We start from the raw sequence: 20,356 nt of genomic DNA on the forward strand, positions 1-20,356 counted from the left end.
CCCCCCCACTTTCCCCTCAGAGGAGTGTGAGGGGGGTGAAGCCATTGAGGGCACCTGGATGGCTTTAGCTCCTTCCCTTCAGGGTAGCGCCTCGCTTTGGAGTCATTCCCTCAATCGTTTTTCTCTTTTGATTGTGTCTTGAGCCTCTGTCGTCCCTCCTAGGTCTTGTGGCGCCTAGTGCTGGAAATGGTAAATCCAGGTCCTTGGCACGGATGCGCGGTGGAAGGAGGTTTTTCACAGAGGATTGTGATTGAGGCTTGCTGGGGCTTTGCAAGGCACTGGGGACATGGCTGGTGCGGGAGGGGGAAAGCCTTTGGTCTGAGGAGCTGCAGTTCCTGCAGGGAGGGAACTGATCATAGAATTGCCCAGATTGGAAAAGACCATTAAGATCATGGAGTCCAATCATGAACCCAACACTGACAAGTCCCTGACTAACCCATGTCCCTCAGCACTGTGTCTACATGACTCTTCAATCCCTCCAGGGATGGGGACTCCACCACTGCCCTGGGCAACCCCTTCCAATGCCTCAGAACCCTTTCAGCAAAGAAATTCTTCCTCACATCCAATCTCAACTGCCCTTGGTGCAACTTGAGGCCATTTCCTCTTGTCCTGTCACTTGTTCCGTGGCTGAACAAACCGACCCCACCTCTCTCCACCCTCCTTTCAGGGAGTTGCAGAGAGCCAGAAGGTCTCCCCTCAGCCTCCTTCTCTCCAGTTCTCTCAAGGGTCTGCCCTTGGCCCCTTATGATGGCACAGCCTGGGGCGTAGCAGGTCACCTGCCTTCCTTTCAGTGACCCCAACCCCTTCTCTTTCTGTCATTCTGCGTTCCTCTATACAGACAGCAATAAATTCTATGCCCAGTTCCAGATCAGGTTCAGTCAAACCCTCTGCTTGGAGGCTGGGTGTCAGGGAAGTGTTTGGTTCACCGTACGGTCCAAGGTCATGATGCTGAAAATAATGATGGGTGATGGGCATTGAAAAGTCTGAGAAAGACTGAGGAGTGCTGCTGTCCTGCTGCTGGAGGGAAATAGCAGTGGGGTTTGCAGATGGTTTGGCCAGAAGTGCTTCAGCTGTGCCATGGAGCGACGCAGGAACAGCAAGGCGGTAGCAGGTCAGTGGCGAGCTCTCCAGGCAGAGCCGGGTCCTGGGCAGACCAGGAATGGAGCCACAGGGAGCTGCGGTACGTGAGGGGAGAGACCAAGAGCAATACAGGTCTGGACAGAGGGGCACCAGAGGGGTTTGAGAGAGCCAAGAGGTGGTTGGATGATCTCTTGTGCCCCTTGGGGTACAGATGCACTGACTAGACTGTGGGGAGAAGCGTGCGCAGCATCTGTCCGTCCTGCCTGGATCTTGTTAATGCTGTCAGGACCTTCACTTTCGTAAGGTCTAAAATGCACTGTGTTTTAAAGAGAGCAGAAGGACTGTCTGGAGTGTATGGGCTCTTCGTTCCTGGAATGTAAAGGAAACCTCGGCTGTGAAGCTGGAGTGCAGGGGGCTTCATTCCTTAGTGAAAGCAGAGAAGGGAAATGCAGATGTCACAGCTGGGACAGGAGATTTATCTTGGCAAGCAAAGAGGAAAAATACTTTCAAAAAGAAAAGAGAAAACTCAGAAGAATCCCCTCCCCATCTGCACTGCCTGCCAGCACGAGCAGAACCTCCAACCTGCAAAGGCCCTTCGTCTCCTGGGCCTGGGCTGCCGCCCAGCTGGATTAGCCCCTCGCTGCTTTCTCTTTGGAGCGAGACCATTGTGGTGGGAGCAGGGAGGCTGTGAGAACCAGGCTGATCCTGAAGAGAGATTGTCTCCAAACAGCTCAGCTGGAGGTGGGAAGGGGAAAGTCATAGGCAAAGGATGGAAGAGTGAAAGGGAAAGGGAGAGACAGATGCAGCCAAGGTGTCCACAGAGGAGAACTGGATCCAGGAGGAGGAAACCACCCCTCCTCAGCCATGCATGGTGCCAGTGGGCTACAAGAGTGGCACCTCCAGGCACCTTGTGTGCAACTGGGCAGAGGAGAAGGCTTAATGCCCCTGTCTCTGCTTGGGGCCCCAGAGGTCCATCCCCAGCTCTGGGTTGGGGGAGTAGAGAGCTTGCATTTGGATGTCTGGATGCTTTACATTAGCTCCCAAGATAACTGTTGTACAACAGGAAAGGGTGTTCGAATGAGAAGTGCACGCACGCACATACAGTGTGCTATTTAGACAACCCTAAGCATGAGGTCAGGGGGAAAACATGTGGTGGAAATATGTTTGGAAGAGTCGGTGCCTATGTTGGTCACCAGGAATGGGAGGGAGCAGGAGCCGGCAGCTGACAGATTCGCTCTCTTTCCCCATGGCTGAGGTGGCCTCAGCCCCAGCAGATCCTCCTGTGGCACCAGAGCAGCTTAAGGCTGGCTGTTGGGCCTGGAGATGCGGTGGTCATTGCCTCCCCTGTTCCTGTGCACCCTGTCTTGTCCCCTTTGGGGGCTGCCTCCCCATCCTCCCAGAACTGCGGTGGTGGGGGTGGGATGGGCAGCCAGAAACGGGGCTTGGATCAGAAAATCCAGCACATCCTCGCCATTGCATTTCTGTCCCTTGGCTGCCCCTTCCCTGACCGCTCGCTGGTAATACAGCTTTGGAAACACATCTCGTGCTATTTCTTGGCTTTGGAGCATAGTTAGAAGAAGAAGGAAGGAGGGTGTGAAAGGGAGGGGGAGAGATAGCAGGAGCGAATAATGCAAAATGAGACTTGTGTTGTCAGCTTTGTATCCCATCTGGAAGCCGTTTTCTCCCAGTACACTTCACACCCGCTCCCTCTGGGCCAGGATGGTAAGGATCACGTTTCCCAGTTGACTGGTCCCTCTTGCTCAAACCAGGCCCATCTGCGTGAAAGCTACTTGAGATATCTTAAAGGAGCATCTCAGCAGAGTTGCAGAGTCCTTCATTGTCACAAGTAGAAATTCTTGGCCAGTTCCTTGAGGAGCAGGAGCTGGTTGATGTCAGTCTGGTTGGAAGGTGCTCTTGTGGAGAAGAGACTAGGTCTTGAAGAGGCTCTGAGAGGATGAACCTCCTCTGCTTGTGCATCTCTGTACATCCCACCTTCATTCATGTCCAAGTGCTGTAGACACTTTCTTGGAGCTTCCACCAACACGTGCTTCTGGTCTGCTGAGATCTTTGTTGCCATGGTGTTAGCAAAAGGCTCTCCAAAGCCCAGCACAGTCATTTTATTGAGTGGCAGCGCACACAGGCCTCTATCTGTGCTGGCCCCAGTCTGGGTGGGAAGAGAGGGCTGCTGGCTGCCCACACCTCCTTTGGCATGTGGCCTTCCAGCCAGAATAAAGCTACTGTCCACTTGGTCTGGTGAGAAACCTGCTTCTGTTTATCGCTCAGACACTCAGAGCGCTGACCCTGCCGTGCTCTGCCATGATCCACACAGCCCTGAGCCCCTGGGACCTGCGGTTCCCCGGAGCCTGCTCTCCCACACTGTTACGGAAGAGCACGGCTGAAGCCTTCTCCGAGTTTTGCCAGATAGGCGCAGCTCCCGCAAGGAGGCTGAGTGGGACTCAGTTTGCATATTCTGGGTTAGCAGGCTGGATCTAAACTAATTAGCAGTGGTTTTCAGAGAATCACAGAATGTTGGGGATTGGAAGGGACCTCGAAAGATCATCCAGTCCAACCCCCCTGCCAGAGCAGGAACCTAAATGAGATCACACAGGAAGGCGTCCAGGTGGGTCTTGAATGTCTCCAGAGAAGGAGCCTCCCCACCCTCCCTGGGCAGCCTGTCCCAGGGCTCTGTCACCCTCACTGTAAAGAAGTTTCTTCTCAAGTTTAAGCGGAACCTCCTGTGTTCCAGCTCACACCCACTGCCCCTTGTCCTACCATTGGACATCACTGAGAAGAGCCTGGCTCCATCCTCATGACATTTGCCCTTAACATATTTGTAAACATTAATGAGGTCTCCCCTCAGTCTCCTCTTCTCCAAGCTAAAGAGCCCCAGCTCCCTCAGCCTTTCCTCAGAAGGGAGATGCTCCACTCCCTTCATCATCTTGGTGGCTCTGTGCTGGACTCTCTCCAGCAGTTCCCTGTCCTTCTTGAACTGTGGGGCCCAGAACTGGACACAATATTCCCGATGTGGCCTCACCAGGGCAGAGTTGAGGGGGAGGAGAACCTCTCTTGACCTTTAGGTTTTGATGGCATCTATCCAAACTAAGCTCTGGGCTGCTCCTCACTATGCCCATCACCGTTGGATCTGGACAAGAGGACAGTTTTCCCTGTCACCATGTGGTTGCATGCACGGCTGTCTTTCCTAATCTGAGATCTGTCCTGAAATTAGACTGGCTGTTGGCATCAGGGGAGAACAGAGCAACCCAAGAGACACAGCAGTCTTCCTGGGACGTGACAGCTGAGCTTCTGCTTGTCCTGTAGTCTCCATTGTGGATGTAGCCACTCCAAAGCCAGGTCATTGTCTTTGTTTGTGTTACTCTTCCTTCCTTCTGCTTTCCTTTGCCTCTTGCCACCACCTGTGAGTAAAACAGCAATCTCCAGCTCTGTCACAGCTCTGGGCGCTCTCCCCTTCTGAGAGCATCCGGTTCTTGGTGCCCTCTTTGGTGACAACCACAGTTATTCCCAGTCTCACAGGCTATGAGAGACTCCCTTCTCCCCATCGTCTGTGACTGGAGAGGTTGGACTGGTATATGTAGGGTTGGCGAGAGCTGAAAGTGGGCTGCTTCGATGAGAAGGCTTTGCCAATATTTAGTTGTGCTGGAGGATGAGACCCAGGAGCCCAGAGAGAGGTGATAGGTACGTGCCCCAGCATTTTTGGATTCCCAGGGAGGGTGTGAGTTTCATTCTCTGCTTATCACCCATGTTTTTCCCTTACTGTGCAGTAGGTCTCTATCTCTTGGGGGAGAATGGGCTCTTGGTGACCTGAACTCCTGCATTTGCTGGAGCACGTCCAGAGAAGGGCAACGGAGCTGGGGAAGGGTCTGGAGCACAAGTGTGATGAGTTCACAGCTGAGGGAACTGGGGTTGTTGAGCCTGAAGAAGAGGAGGCTGAGGGGAGACCTTCTGGCTCTGTCCAACTCCCTGAAAGGTGGGTGTAGGGAGGTGGGTGTTGGTCTCTTCTCCCAAATAACAAGTGACAGGACAAGAGGGAACGGCCTTAAGTTGCACCAGTGGAGGTTTAGGTTGGATATGAGGAAAAAATTCTTCACTGAAAGAATTGTCAAGTATTGGAACAGGCTGCCCAGGGAAGTGGTGGAGTCACCTTCCCTGGAGGCATTTAAAGCACGTGTAGATGTGGCACTTGGGGACATGCTTTAGTGGTGAACTTGGCAATGCTGGGTTTACGGTTGGACTAGATGATCATGATGGTCTTTTCCAACCAAACTATTCCATGATTCTGTGATCTCTGAGAGAACACTGTTGCTTTCATCCTCATTCCAAGCAGCAAGGTCCTCCATCAAGCTTACTGTGTGGTGTCCAAAAGAAGAACCAGAAATGTGCAATTCCTCCTGCCAGCGTTGGTGGCCGTGGTAAGGCTCTGATACTCAGCCCCTTGCACTCATTACTCATCTCTCACCCCTTAGCCACTGCTGGGGAGATTTTATGGTTTCAGAATAAAACCAGAGGCACATCTCCACCTCTTCCCCCCGGGTGGGTTTGTTGTACAATGGGAAGACTGTGGACTGACCAAGAGATCCTTGTTCTAAGCACGAATGGGATGCTGCAAAAAGATAAGCGTGTGGAACTGCTGCATAAATGCATCTTCTTGACTCTCTTCACTCCCACCTCTGCCTTTGTTAGTGGGCAGTCGTGAAAGAAATTTGAAGCATGTGGCAAAGTCGTAGGATCACAGAATCACAGACTGGTTTGGGTTGGGAGGGACCTAAAAGCTCATCCAGTTCCAACCCCCCTGCCATCAGCAGGGACACCTTCCACTAGACCAGGTTGCTCAAAGCCTCATCCAACCTGACCTTCAACACTTCCAGGCATGTGGACATCTCTCTCTGCAGCTGCCCACCCAGCCCTGCTTCTCTTCCAGGGCTGCATGGTGCTTCTAGGTTGGATGCTCACAACAGCGTGTATGATTTGAGCGCCTCTTGTTGGGTCCCAGCTCTGCTGTGCTGTTGTGGTGCGTTGGCAGCCAGAACTCTGAATCTCTTCACCTTCCTGCGGTGAGGTTCTCACCCTTACTGCAAGGCTATCGTGTTCACATCCTGTGTTTGCTCGTGTTGTTTAAAGAAAGCAAGATAAAGAACAGCTGTTAGACAAGCAGGCCCTCTCTGGGGTTAATGCTCAGGACTACAAACCCTTTACCCCTCTGTGCTGTAGGGTAGGTAAGACAGAACCTGGTTCTGGTTTTCTAGTGCTTTTTAGATAAATATCTAACCCAGTTCCACCTGCTGACTCAGCTCCCTCTGAAGAATGGTTATGCTCAGCACAGTTGGGAGGTGTTTTCTGTCACTTCAGTGCAGAAATGCTTCCAGGCAACTTGGAAATGGCTGGGTAGATTTTACCAAGCTACCCCGCCAACTCGGCTTCCGGTATGGGAACAAGTGGAGAAAACTTCAGCCTAGACATCCCAGGGAGGGCCTCAACACTGGGATTTAGCGTGAGCGTGGATGTCAGGAAATATTTCTTCACTGAAAGGGTTATCAGGTGATGGAATGGGTTGAATCACCATCCCTGGAGGGATTTAAAAGACGGGTAGATGGGGAGCTCAGAGATAAGGTTTAGTAGTGGACAGGTACGGTTGGACTTGATGATCTCAAAGGTCTTTTCTAACCAGGAGATTCTATGATTCTGTGATTCTCCACCTTACCTGCACATGCAGCATCTGCCCTCCCCAGGGAGCCTCGGATGATGGTGTGTCAGGCTGTCAGTCCAGGCAGTGGGAGGACAAGACAAGTGGGAAAGAAAGAGAAGGGAGAGGAACCTTGTGTCAGGCAGAACGTAGGCAGCAGGGACTCCACCCCACTTCCAGCAAGCTCTGTGGGCATCTGAGTTTTTACATTGAGTGGCTGAGGGTCAGTGTTGGAGGGTGAAGGGCATTGGCATGTTGGAGGTTGCTGCAGCTCACCATCTCCCTCCCCAGCTTGGTGGGGAATGTGGAGACTACTTCCCTCCCCAGCCTCACCCCAACCCTCTGACAGCCAGTGCAATGTTGACAGAGTGATATTTTGCTCAGATAAAACAAATACACCTTCCTGCAGGAACAGGAACCTGCAGGCTCCAGCATCCGGGGTCCTCTGGCCAGCTCCTCCCTCAGTCCTGGCGCTGGAGAAAGAAAAAACTGCATGGACCCCGTGCTCCTGTGGGAGCCAGGCTGTTCCCTGAGCCCAGCTCTCACTCTGGAACTCATTGGCATTCATGTCTCTACTCTAGGACCTGCGTGCTGCTCTCTTCCACTCTCTCTCATCCGTACCCTGATGCTCTTGGTATTTCAATACGCTGCTTTCAATGCCTTTCTGCCCACCCAGATGCTTTTCCAGGCTGGGGGGGAACCCAGTCTGACTCTGCTGAGCTCTCTCCAGTTCATTTAAGTTACACAGTTCCGTCTGTGTACTATAGTCACTTGAATGTATCTGTCTTTTCTTTCCTCTCCCTGAGCCAGAAGCCCCGATCTGCCAACAAATGGGGTAATTTTTCAGCTGGTGTTTGGCAGCCGTCATTTTTCTCCCTGCCCAACCAAGGCTTTGTTGTAGCGAATGGAAAAGTTAGTGATTCGACTTCTGAATAGGAGGATACGCCTCAAAGGAAACAGGTTCCCTGCAGCATCAGGAGCCCAGCTCTGCAGCAGCCCTGGCCAGATTTACTGACTGTTACTGGAATGATTAGTGGAATGATTGTTTGTTGTTAACGGCCCATCTGTAGTGTTTAAACTTCATCGGGGAGCAGAATTTCACAGGCATTATCTGGCTGGAGGACAGCCTCATATGGTCCACAGAGGGGCTGTGAAATCCCAGAGGAAATTAAATACAACAGGGGGCCTTCCTGTTATGTTGATCCAACTGATCTTTTTTTTTTTTTTAATCTGATAGAAATCAGCAGCTGGGTCGATGTTCTCTGGGGCATCAGAGTGCCTATTGCTGTTGGCAGAGAACATGAGAAAGTGTCTGTCACCAAGGACAAGTGCTGAAGACCGTGATTTTCTCCCGCACTTGCATTTTGTCATCACAGGGATTTCTTGCCTTGTGCTCTATTCAGCTCGTTGTCACAGTGAGATGATGCTTGGAGGCCAAAGATAGGTACCCACAGCAGAAGGGGGAGATGTGAGAACACAGAAGAGTTTCATGAGTGTTTGAGGTGGAGATAAACAGGCAGAGAAGATGTACAGCACCACGGCCCTTTCTATCTTAATTCAAAGCTGTTTTTATCAAGCTGATGCAGGCAAAGGATAGGAACTGCTTTTCCCCATCCAAAAAGGGCTGTTGCTGAGGTTTGGCTCTCAGAGCAGGGGAAGGCTCTCATATCCCTCTTGGAGCTGACCCTAATGTTCTCTCTCCCTTTGTCTTTCCTCAGCATTTCTCTGAGAACCTGGATCACTTCTCCGACAACATGGAGGATTTCTCCAACGACCTCTTTAGCAGTTTCTTCGATGACCCAGTATTGGCTGAGAAGAACCCACTGCTGGACATGGACCTGGATCCACCCACTCCAGGCATCCAGGCAGAGCACAGCTACTCCCTTAGCGGAGACTCCGCTCCCCAGAGCCCCCTCGTGCCTGTCAAGACTGAAGAGAACGCTAACGGTGAGCGCGGGACATGAGCCCTGCACAGCTTGGGGCACATCTGTTAGCAGAGGCTCTGGCTGGCTTCCACGTGTCCGGACAAACCGCCTGTTCCTCGGGCTCGTGCATGGCTGATCCAGGGAAGGATTTGATCTGCTGTTGTCAAACACAGCCCACATTTTTTCCTTCAGTTTGTGCTCTCATAGTCACGTTGCTCCTTTGCCGGGTTAACTTATTTACGAGGATGATAATTGGTGGTGGTTCGATGTGCTGCCAGCTCCTGGCCAGCAATAGGAAATGTCTCTTTATGGCCCTGCAAACCTGGGTGTGGGTGCCCTAGATCCAGGTCTGTTTTGGCATTAGGCAGCAGGGTTTTGGCTTCCCATATAGGAAGCATGAGTCTCTGGCTGCTACCAGTGCTGGTACATGTGGAAAGCTAAGTAGCTTCTTTACCAGCAGAGCTTTTAGCAGGAGACAGAGAGGAACAGTCATTTCAAAACCTATTTTTAAAACAATTCATTTCAGGATAATTTATGATGGCTGGATATTTTTAGAGCCATCTTTGCAGAGAGTCCTGTAATTTGTGGGACTGTGTGGGTGTCCCAACAGCTGATGGACACCAGGCTGCCTGAAAAAGCAGTGGCACAGGCTCAGTACACACAGACTAAAGCCATTCCTTTGACTGAGAGTGAGACCTGGGACAGAGGCTTCCCTCTCGTGGCCAGGAGTGATCCCAGCTCTCTGGTACCAATGAGTTTGTAGAAGGCAGTGAATGAAATTTGCCTGCACCACGCTACCTCAGGGACTCCTCTCTGAGACACTTTGTCACCACTTCTGCTCCTCTCCTCTGTGTCTGGACATGCCCCTGCTTCAGCTGCAGCATCTCCAAGGCAACACCATGACACTCCTGAAAGGAGTGGGACACTGGTCCTTGGGCAGGGGCCAGCACAGGGAGTAACCCAGGAGAGCTTGAGATGGACCTGACACTTGGTCTCTGAGAGCGCAGCTCAGCGCTGTACAGGGAGAAAGGCCTCTGGGTACAGGGGTATCTGTGCCCCCAGTCCTGCAGTGGGATAATTCAGCCCGTCTTTCCAGGGCTATCTTGGCTGGGTATTGGATGTGAGTCATATTCCAGTGTAGTCCTGAGTCAGGTCCAGTATTTGTAACACTGTGCAGTCCTTTTGGCACAGCTCCATCCAGTCTCAGTCCTTTTAGACATTCACTTCAAATTAATTACCCAGGCATGGCTTTTCTGTAACATAAAGCAAGATCTTCTTGGTCTGCAGAGCAAAAAGGAATGCCCGGGCTCTGTCTAGGCTTGGAGCTGGCTGAGGTTTGCTCTTTATCAGCTTTCTCCCAGCTTTTCCGCAGATCTCCACAACACTTCCAAATCCTGCCCCTTCCCACATGGTTCCCACTAACCCGGGTCAGCTGGGGCGAGCTGCTGGGTGCGTTGTGACCCTGCTTATCAGCGCAGTCTGCTTCCCAGATGGTTTGTGCGTACAGACCGGCTGCTTCGCTTCCCAGTACCAGCCCTCAGTTCTGCGGGGCGGGATTTCATGCCAGGAGCAGGGGGAGCCAGGGTTGTGCAGAACAGCGGGTGCTGGACCAGCCTCGGTCTAGTGCCCACCTTCTTGTACAGGTCCTGCTTCTTCACTGCTCTATGTGTCACCTCCCAAACCCAGGGCAGCTATGGGCATCTCTCAGCCATGCTTCTTTCCATTATGGACAGAGTAATGAAGCAGAGAATGAACTTCCTGGCAACATACAGTGAAATGTGCAGTGGTTACAGACTGGCCTCACCTCTGAAACATCCTCTCAGGCTGCAGAACATAGATGTGTCCACACAAAATGCCTTCTCCTCAGTCCCTCGTTGACCCTCTGATGGCTTATGAGTTTCTGATTCTGCAACCCAATCACTCCCCAGATAAATCTCTGAGGGTGGGAAAGAGAGCAGGGTCAGAATGTAGACAGGAAATGGGAGGACAGCGTGTACTTATTTGGGTTTCTGCTCCTTGGACTGTCTGGACTGACAGCACTGGGGGGCTGCTCTCTCACAGAGTCAAGTCTGAACGGGGAAAGCCCTTGGTGGTCTGCTCCCCCTTGTCTGGTAACTTGCTTCAGCAGCAGCCCTCCCAGACAGAGAATGCCTCACCCCTGTGAGAAAGAGAGAAATGAAGAGCTTTGCAACACAAAAGAAGGATGAGGGAGATGAAGCTTCAAATCACAGTAAGGGAACTTTAGATTAGCCAGTAGGCAAAAACATTGCCAGAGTGGGCGTAGTGAAACTAGATGAGATTTAATGGGGGAAGCTGTGGACTCTCCATCACTTTTCAGAGGGGTAAGATTAAGTCAGACAACCATCTGTCAGGACTGACACAGGTTGAGTTGAACTAGCCTAGAGCACTAGAATAGCCTGGTAGACCACTCAAGGTCCCTCATCTCTGTGACAGGCTGTGACTGGCAGAAGAATTCAGTCCAAGTTTTCTGGCTGCAAACACTTGCAGCTGTGTAACACTTTGCCTCCTTCCATCAGAAACAGCTTATCTGCATCCCAGGGGTAAGTGGGACTTGACTGCCAGCTGCAGGTTCGGTGTCCTTAGCAGGACAGAGAACACGTAGTTCAGTCTGTGCGTGCTCAGCAGCCTCTCTGTTGTCACGGTTGTGCAGTGCACCCCTGCCCAAGATGCTGCCTGACAACCTTGTCCCAGCTTGTGATAGTTTCACAAAATTAACTCCATCCTACAAACCCAGGACATTGCTGCATTGTGGGAAGCTCCAGGAAGCGATCCAGTGGCACTGAGAGCAGCGCACGGCTGATACGCACACGGAGCAGCCACAGGAACTCCTGTCTGTGCTTGAAGATGTCCAGTCACACAGGGAGCTGGAGGAATGAGCCTCTGCTAGGGGGACCTGTGTAGGCAGCAGAATAAGAGGTGCTAGACCAAAGACAGGAAGACAACATATTCCACTGGCAAGGGCAACACTGTGGTAACTGATATAATTCTTGCCCAATCTTTAACGCCACTGTGTCCACACAAAAACCAGAGGCAAGATTCTGCCCTGTCCTATCCTGAAGGCAACAGAGCCTGAGGTAGGCAAAGATTATGTTAAGCTACCTTTAAGTTTAGTTCAGATGGCAGCTCCCACATCAACAGCTGCTTGCTTGTACTCATCTCTGTGCAGGCTTTTGTGGAGCTGAGAGGGACCTTTCTTCCCCTCTCCTCTTGCCAGGACACCTTCTAGACTGAGACCTGCACTGCAGAGCTGCTTTGGGCAGCGGGGCAGCACCCCTGGGTGTGAGTGCTGTGTGCAGAGAGCCGCGCGGAGGGGTAGGGCAGTGAGCCCGACCGTGAGCCAACTGGGGCACTGTCTGGTGACAAACTTAGTGAGAGTCTGTCCTGTGTCAAGACAAATGCGTTTCTGGTTGTCAGATAAAAAGGGGAAGGGATGAGGATTAAGGAGGAGGATGCAGGCTCCAGGCCAGCTAGGAGTAGCTTTTTGGCAGGATGAAGTGTTTGAAGAGCAACGAGGGGACCAAAACTTGAGAGCAGAGCCCAGGCAGTTCTCCTGCCTAGCAGGTTTTTTTCCCCAACTGAGCTGCCACTTATTGACCATCACCTGAATCCCAGCTCCTGGGTTCTCTGCCTCCAGTGACAAGCCAGGCTCGTGCCACAGATGTCCACAGGACAGAGCAGGCAGGGGACAAGGGGAGCATGTCCACACAGCTCCATTCAGTTCCCTTCAGACACTTCCTTTCCCTCCCTGCTGCCAGCAGTGGCAGTGGGGCATGGCTGTAGGCAGCATCCCCCTGAGCAGCGCGGGGTGGAGGAGGGAGCCTCAGAGGTGAGACTGAGGGGAGCAACCTCAGAAGCAAGTGCCACATTGCACTTCCTACCACAGAAAGGGACTTTCCTCCTCTCCTGTCATGCAGCAAAGCTCTGGTACTTGGCACAACATCGGCAGGAGGCCAAAGCGGCACGTACAGCCCCCCACCAGCCTGTCCCTGTCATCGTGCTTGCCCTCCTGCCCGGTCTCTAGCACAGAGATGGTGCTATTCTTGGTGACACACCTGGCAGCTCTGTGATGCTGGCCATGCTGCCTACGGAGCAACAGCCCAGCATCCTCCTCACACTGAGCTGCTCTAAATATAAATAAGTTCCAGAGGATGAGACCAAGACATCACTAGGGGAAGAAACCCTGCAGCTGTCCTCCAGCGCTCGGGCTGCACAGGGAGAGCAGAGCAGAGACACGATCCCTCTAGCTCTGTCCTGTCTGCTCCCCACACGCTGGGGGTTCGTTCCCTTTTGTACTCTGTGTTGTGGGCCTGCACATGCTTGTGTGGTGACAGTGCTAAACTTGGAAAGGCAGCCTCCCCAGACGAGGGGAAGCTGGCTGCATGGTTTGTTTTTTTTTCTCTTGTCCTATTCTTGCTGGAGTTTGACTCTCACATTGTGCATGTTTCAGAGCTGGAGAATGGAGTGTGGTCGCTGGGGCCCAAGCTCTGCTCCATCATGGTGAAACAGGAACAGAACCTGGCTCCAGACCTGCCTGAGTCCCAGCTAGCTGCCAGCTCCATACCAGTGTTGAACCTCAACCCTCTGCAGAGGCTGCCAGTCCACGAGGAGGTGAGCCCATCTAAGATCCATGGGGAACCCGGGCTCTCACACAGCGGCACCCCTGCTGATGTGGACCCAGGTGACTGCAGGGTCCTGCCAGGTGACGTGGCCACTGGACAGACAGGAGAAGGTGATGCAAAGCCCAGACACTGTGTTATCTGTCACTCTCCTCTCGAAATGGCAGTCAGAGGAGCAGCACACCCGATGCTAGCTAGAACTGTGTTCTTGATCCTGCAGTGAAGCTCCAAGACAGCTTATCCTTCCAGAGAAAACAATGGAAGGAGGGGTTTCTCCAGCACAGAAGGCTTTACAATCTCGGTTGAAGAGATTGTTACCAGTGTGGTTCCTTGGCACAAAAGCAAAGGCTTTTAAGCTCGCATGGGCTGGAGGCCTGTCCCTTCCAATCTGCCAGTATATCTATAGCCACTCTTGGCTTATTGTCATTTTTTTAGAGAACAGTGTCAATTAATGTGATGCCAGTGACCCCACTGTTCCTGAGTGGGGAATAAACTACATACCCCTGCTCTGCCACTGTCCTTTTCATGGCCTTGGGCTTATCATGTGGCCTCTCACTTTTCTCAGCTGCTTACTGGAAATGGAGGTCCCACTCTAGGTCCTGCTTCAAAGAATCACAGAATGTCAGGGATTGGAAGGGACCTCGAAAGATCATCCAGTCCAATCCCCCTGCCAGAGCAGGAACCTAAATGAGATCACACAGGAAGGCGTCCAGGCGGGCTTTGAATGTCTCCAGAGAAGGAGACTCCACACCCTCCCTGGGCAGCCTGTCCCAGGGCTCTGTCACCCTCACTGTAAAGAAGTTTCTTCTCAAGTTTAAGCGGAACCTCCTGTGTTCCAGCTCACACCCATTGCCCCTTGTCCTACCATTGGGCATCACTGAGAAGAGCCTGGCTCCATCCTCCTGGCTCCATCCATCCTGCTTGCTTTTTCCTTTGAAGCAGCGGGAATTACTTTTCCAAGAAACAAGGGGCCAAGTCTTTTGGTCATATCTAAGTTCTTAAAAAGTCTGTTTGTCTGAAGAAGGTTCACTTTATGCCACTGGTACGTGGGTGTAAGTTGGGGGGTCAGTTCAGCTGGCCTGGAGTCCAGCTGTGTTGGATGGGAAGGTCTGACTAGTCTCACACAGACCTTGGCTATCTTGTAGCAGCTCAGTAGATAACAGTAGAGCATCTCTGGGGTTCACTTCCTTTTTTACTCATGCTGAGCATCTTCCCATTTCAACAACCATCCAAAACAAATGGGTACTTCCAGCCAAAACTGCACACAAACTTCCTCCATTATTTACACAGCTTGAACTCGCTGTGCCCTCGAAGCTCTGCTGTGTGTGTGCTCAGCAGTGGTACCGTGGTGCTCTCTCAGCTGTGTTTACAGTCTGGAGGAGTTTGCAATGAGTCTGTTTAGTGTAAAAACTCCCCCAACCTATGGTGGGCTGGGGGCTGGCAAGCCAGGGAGCTGAGGGGCAGCAGAGCCCAGATGGGAATAAATCTACTCTTTATTTAATTCTCAGTCCCCTCCAATTGGAAACAGCTGCCCAGTAGCCCTCATGAAAATCATGTGAGCAGGATGGGGGGGTTGTTCTGTTTTTGTACAACTGCTACACTCCCATTTCCAATGAAGGCAGATCAGAGAGGGACTTGCCATGGTAACGCATAGGTTGGTTTAAATGGCACTGTCTGGGTCTAGCAAGGGAAGAATTGTCATGGATAAAAGTCATCTCTCCCTTTCGGAAGCACTCAGTGCACAGCTCAGCAGCACATCCATCTGCCAGTGCCTCTTCCTCTGCAAACATGTGTTTGCACTCTGTGTACCCAGCAACACACACTTCAGGGGGCTCATGTTTGGACTCCTGGTTTCTGTTATGTGGGGCAAGAGGCAGTTCTGGGGCAGAGCTGTGAGATGGGGCAGGACAGAGAGCAGGGGAGCAGCAGCAGCAGCTATGACCAGAACTGGTGGGAGCCCTCTGGGCAGGGGAGGTGACAGTGCCCAAGAGCTCTTTCTGCTTTTCTTCCACAGACTCCCATAGAAATGACTCCAGCACCTGTGATCAAAGCTGAACCCAAAGAGGTGAACCAGTTTCTAAACATACCTGCAGGTAAGAAAATGGAATTTGCTGGCTGATTTACATCCCTCTATATGACTCAGATATAGGTCATTACTATACAGGGAGGAAAACCAACACCTGAGAGCAGAGCCATGCAAACAATACTGGGGCACAGACCGACAGAGGAGTGAGCGCTGCACTCTTCCAACTCAGATCAGTGGCTGGACGAGCAGCCACGCACAGAAGCATTCAGACAGGGACTCCCAGGCAAAGCAAGCTACCTCAGAGTTGGAAATATGTGAGAGTGCCTTCAAGTCCTCAGAGGGACTGTAGTGTTATCCAAAAACAACCATCTGAAAGTCAGGAAATTCAAGATCCAGTTTAATTTGAAAGAAACCCAAGCATCTGAAAATCTGCCGGTGCACAAATGAAAGCACTATAGGAACCTCCACCGCTGCAGAAAGACTTTCCTCAGGCGCATTCCCACCTCCATTAAGGCCCCCAGGGCTCTCCAGTACAAAGTGGGGACAGTTTTCACGTGCTTGGCAACCGAGTGACCAGAGCCCCTTTGGATCAAGTGTCCTGGCAAGTGTGTGGTGCTTTTGGAAGAGCTCTTCTCTTTCAGAGCTTCCTGTACTTGTGAACAGGCTGTGGAGCAAAACATCACAGGCTTTGTACTCCATTTTGGTTGACACCAGAGTACCTTATTGCTTTGTAAATACCTTCAGTGTCTTGGCAAAGCCCCTACCAGCTCTGAGTCCTGCAGTTCCTAGTTTAGCACATTTGAGGTCAGCCTCATCTCTGTCGTGGGCAGCGCTCAGTCCAGCCTTGTTCTCAGACCCACCTCCTTGCAGTCCCGTGTTACAGCAGTGCCTTTTCCCGGTGTAACTCCGAGCCCTGTGCCTGTACCAGCAGGCTGACACGAGAGCCATTGACTTGTTCTCCTTCTTTCTCAGTAGATGACCTGGTGCAGATGCCTCCAACTCCACCCAGCAGCCACGGCAGTGACAGTGACGGATCCCAGAGCCCTCGGTCTCTGCCTCCCTCCAGCCCAGCCCGACCTGCTGCTCGGTCTTCTACTGCCATCTCCTCCTCACCTCTCCTCACAGCACCACACGTAAGGAGGCAGCAGGATGTCCCTGGGACACAGGGCTCTTTGGTGCTCAGAGCAGGGCTGGAGGCTTTGTGAGCCTCACCTGGGGGATCCTGCCCTTGTTGAGGTCTCCAAGCTGAATCGCTGTGGCAAGGCAACGTGATGTCCTAGCGCAGGGGTGTGGGGACAGGATGGTGCTCACAGGAGTGAGGAGATGTCCAGTGAGTCTTGCACAATGCCTATCGGCAGCTACCTTGTTTTAGCAAGTGCTGCCTTTCACGCTCTACTTTGGGAAGTGGCCTCTGCACTGGAGGACCTTCTGAGGAGGTTAATGGAAGAGAAAGGAATAACTGAGAACTCCCATAACCAGACTGGTTTTTAACTGTTGCCCAAAAGTTCTTTGACGAGGTCCTGCAGTGCAAGTGTCTAGCCAGCCTCACCACGAGGGAGCAGCCGCCCTCCCAAGTAGAAGAGGAAGGCAGCTGCTGAGCTGTGACCCCAGGATCAGACTGAGAGCAGGAAAGAGCACTGCCCTGCACCTATTTGTGCCAAGCCCCTCGCTGCTCTGCAGGGCTTTCAGGAGGACCACTGGGGTCAGACTCCTTGCTGACGCTGATAGCTGCTCTCTGTGTGTTTCAGAAGTTACAAGGGACCTCTGGCCCGCTGCTCTTGACTGAAGAGGAGAAACGCACCTTGATTGCTGAGGGCTACCCCATTCCTACCAAGCTGCCTCTCACCAAAGCAGAGGAGAAAGCACTGAAGAGGGTCAGGAGGAAAATCAAGAACAAGGTGAGTGTTTGCAAAACCATAACCGTACAGTTCCTGTGATTCCAGAGCATCCTGAGCTGACCAGTGCTATCGTTACCGTCACCTCCTCAGCTGAGGTGCAGCTCAGAAGAGGTGGGATCCTGCCTTTGGTGCACTGGTACAAGCCTCCCAACCCACAGAAACAGTGCCATGGGGCACCTCTGCATGAACACTGTGCCTGCAGCTGTACCTGGGGAGTGTGGCTTCCAGCCCAGCTCCTGGGATGGGACCCACAGGCTAAAGCATCATGGATCTGACCAACGGGCCTGGTCAGGCCTTGCTGTGGGAGGCAGGGCAAAAAGAGGCGTTGCATGGTGCAGGATGGGTGATGCACAGAGCTCGTTAGCCAGGCAGAGGCTGTGAGACTAGACTGTGATTAGAAAGCATCCCCTGAGACCCTGGATTAGTCACCCAGTGACTCAGAAGTGGTCTGGGGCTGAATCTGCCCAGCCAGCCACAGCACATACCCATGTGAGTCAGAGGAGTTCAAAGCCACCCTAAAGATGCTCTCAGCAGCGAGGGGGGTCAGGCATATGGCAAAAAATGGTTGTGGCCTACAGGCACCTACAGCATCCATCCCCATTTTGGCCTGGAGACCAGTAGGAATGGCAGACTGGAAGGCAACATCCCCATTTTGGCCTGGAGACCAGTAGGAATGGCAGACTGGAAGGCAACTTCCCCATTTACCTTTAGGTTGCTGTGTGTACAGGGAGCAGACAAGATGAGGGAGCCCCAAAGAAATGTCTAGAGGCTTATGATACTGACTCCTCTCTGATGGCTGCCCCCTGACAGATCTCTGCTCAGGAGAGTCGCAGGAAGAAGAAAGAATATGTGGAGTGTCTAGAGAAAAAGTAAGTCTCTTCCTCTCAGTCTTATCTTTTAAAGAAGAGCCCTGTCCATGCACAGCTTCCCTTCCTAGTGTGTTTGTCTCTGAATTGCTCTAAGAGTACAATTCCTTGCAAGGCTGGCTGCACAGAAGTTTGGTTTGGGATCTCGCCCCTACTCCCCTCCCTCCTAGAAAGCCTCTTGCAGGATAAAGATTGCTCTAGAAACTTTGTGTTTCCAACTGCTTAGTTTGGCTGATCCCCTGCAGAACACAGGCCATTTTGGCTGACAACAAGGTGGGATTTTGGGGTAAGAAAGAGTCACGTTTCCTCTCTAGAAGTTGCTTTTGTCTGTCCCGTAAGCTCCAAACCCTCTGAGGGCACTGACCACAGCTTCTCCCCCTCTCTTCCCATGAGGGTGGACACACAAGCATTTGACAGCAAGAAAAACCTTGCACTACAGTTATTCCCCACACTCCCTCCCCTTCCACTGCTCTCTGCATGAGCTTTGTTTTACTCCTTGCAACCCTGAGGTCCTGCATGTGTGGCAGGCATAAGCCTAACCTGACATCACACAACACTGACAGGGTAGAAGATAACTCCTGAGGGCCTGATCCTGTGATCTCCTTTGTATTATCAGCCCCTGAGGGACATTCCCAGGTAAAGAGGAATGCTGGGATCCAGGTGCAAACTCACATTTCTGTTTAAATACCATCTCCTTCCTATAATTAACACCACCTGAGATCAGCAAAATGGCAAAAAAAAACCCCGCCAAACCCAACCTTAATTAACTCTTCTCCCTGATGCTATTTGTTTATCTTCTCTAAGTGCACAGAAATGCTGAATGAAAACAGATGACACGAGGCACCCTCGAGTTCTCGTGCCCATCCCTAAGCAGCACCTCGGCATGCATGCATCCAGGCGTTAGAACACATCAGCTCCAGCCAGTGTCCCACACTGACACGCAGATCCTTCCAGCTGGGGCTGGGGACTTGGCTGTCCTCGCTCAAGTGGCAGGTCCCCGGGTTTTCTGTGCTGGGGCCTCTTCCCCAGCCGTGGCTGTGGTGCCTGGACATACTCAGCGGTTTGTTACGCTGGTGTGTTGCTGTGACAGATGGCTTTCAAACAATGCCAGGTTTAAATGTGAACCAAAAGCAGCATTCGGGGAATTTATATATTTATTTCTTTATAGTGCAACAAATCTTTGGTCAACTTGGCTTTCTATAAAGAGTTGGTTTGTCAAAATCTGTCCTTGAGCTCTTCACCATTCACTTTGCACCTCTGCTGCAAGCCCAGTTTTTACACGGAACGCCTGGTTCGCAGGCTGTGCTGGAAACCTCCAGCAAGACCAGGCTGTGTGTCCCTAGCCTGCCTTCCTGCGGGCCTGGAGACATTCCCCTTCCCTCCTCCCGGCTGCAGCCCAACCACTTTCCCTTCCCAAGCCGTGGGAGGCAGCCTGCAGGTTCTCTGCTGCCCTCCAGTGCCTCCAGTCGGAGCTGGCCCAGCGTTTCCACAGAACTCAACTGGTTTTCACACGCAGGGCGCAACAGCCAAGACAAGTTCTCAGCCTGAGTGGGAGAGGTTTGAATTTGTCCCTTTCTTCCTTTTCCGTGCTCCCTAGGGAGGTTTGGAAATGATGGAAATACCTGCATAACTTTAGGTCTGTCCTGACTTGACCTGACTTAACCGGGTGCTACTGGCTCTCCCAGCCCTTGGGAAAGCCTGGAGTGGGGAATGTCACACGTAACTGTCCACCTGCAACCTCATCCCTGCTCCTTTGGGGCTGGCTGCTGCCAGACAGGTGAGGGACATCTGGCTCCAGGACCATATCTGCAGGTGATGGATGGGGACACTGAGCCTCTGCACGTCCAGAGAGGCAAGGACTGCATTGGCTTTATCTCTCTGGCCTTTGTAACTAACCAGCTACGGGTTTTATTCCTGCAGGGTTGAGACATACACAACAGAAAACAATGAACTCTGGAAAAAAGTGGAGACCTTAGAAAATGCAAACAGGTAGGAAAGGCCAGACCTGACCCTCTGTGGGTAGGGTGGGCGGGCTGGGCAGGCAGGGAAGCCAGGGGAGCACCGGGGCAGGGGGGTGAGGGGGGAAAAGCAGGCTCCCCTACAGCTCGTGGTGGGAAGGGCGCTGCTGGGCCGTGGCAGCAGCGAGGCAGCTGGGTTTGGTTAGCGAGCCTGGAATGTTTGTGTTGGGACGGCCAGGCCACGCCACAGCGAGGGGAGGGAGGGAGG

General features: G+C 52.3%; 1 protein-coding gene across 1 annotated transcript in view; it reads left to right on the forward strand.

Annotated features, from left to right (window-relative positions):
- The first annotated feature begins 1,077 nt into the window (after window positions 1-1,077).
- Window positions 1,078-20,356, forward strand: part of CREB3L1 (cAMP responsive element binding protein 3 like 1) — a 28,083-nt gene continuing 8,804 nt past the window's right edge. Inside the window, 10 exon segments of the mRNA XM_010177151.2 lie at window positions 1,078-1,111; window positions 1,902-1,928; window positions 1,931-1,983; window positions 8,497-8,725; window positions 13,172-13,332; window positions 15,355-15,433; window positions 16,339-16,499; window positions 17,115-17,264; window positions 18,075-18,133; window positions 20,051-20,119. Of these exon segments, the coding sequence (XP_010175453.2) occupies window positions 1,078-1,111; window positions 1,902-1,928; window positions 1,931-1,983; window positions 8,497-8,725; window positions 13,172-13,332; window positions 15,355-15,433; window positions 16,339-16,499; window positions 17,115-17,264; window positions 18,075-18,133; window positions 20,051-20,119 (1,022 nt within the window).

Source organism: Antrostomus carolinensis, unplaced genomic scaffold, assembly GCF_000700745.2.
Source record: "Antrostomus carolinensis isolate BGI_N321 unplaced genomic scaffold, ASM70074v2 scaffold16690, whole genome shotgun sequence".
NCBI lineage: Eukaryota > Metazoa > Chordata > Aves > Caprimulgiformes > Caprimulgidae > Antrostomus > Antrostomus carolinensis.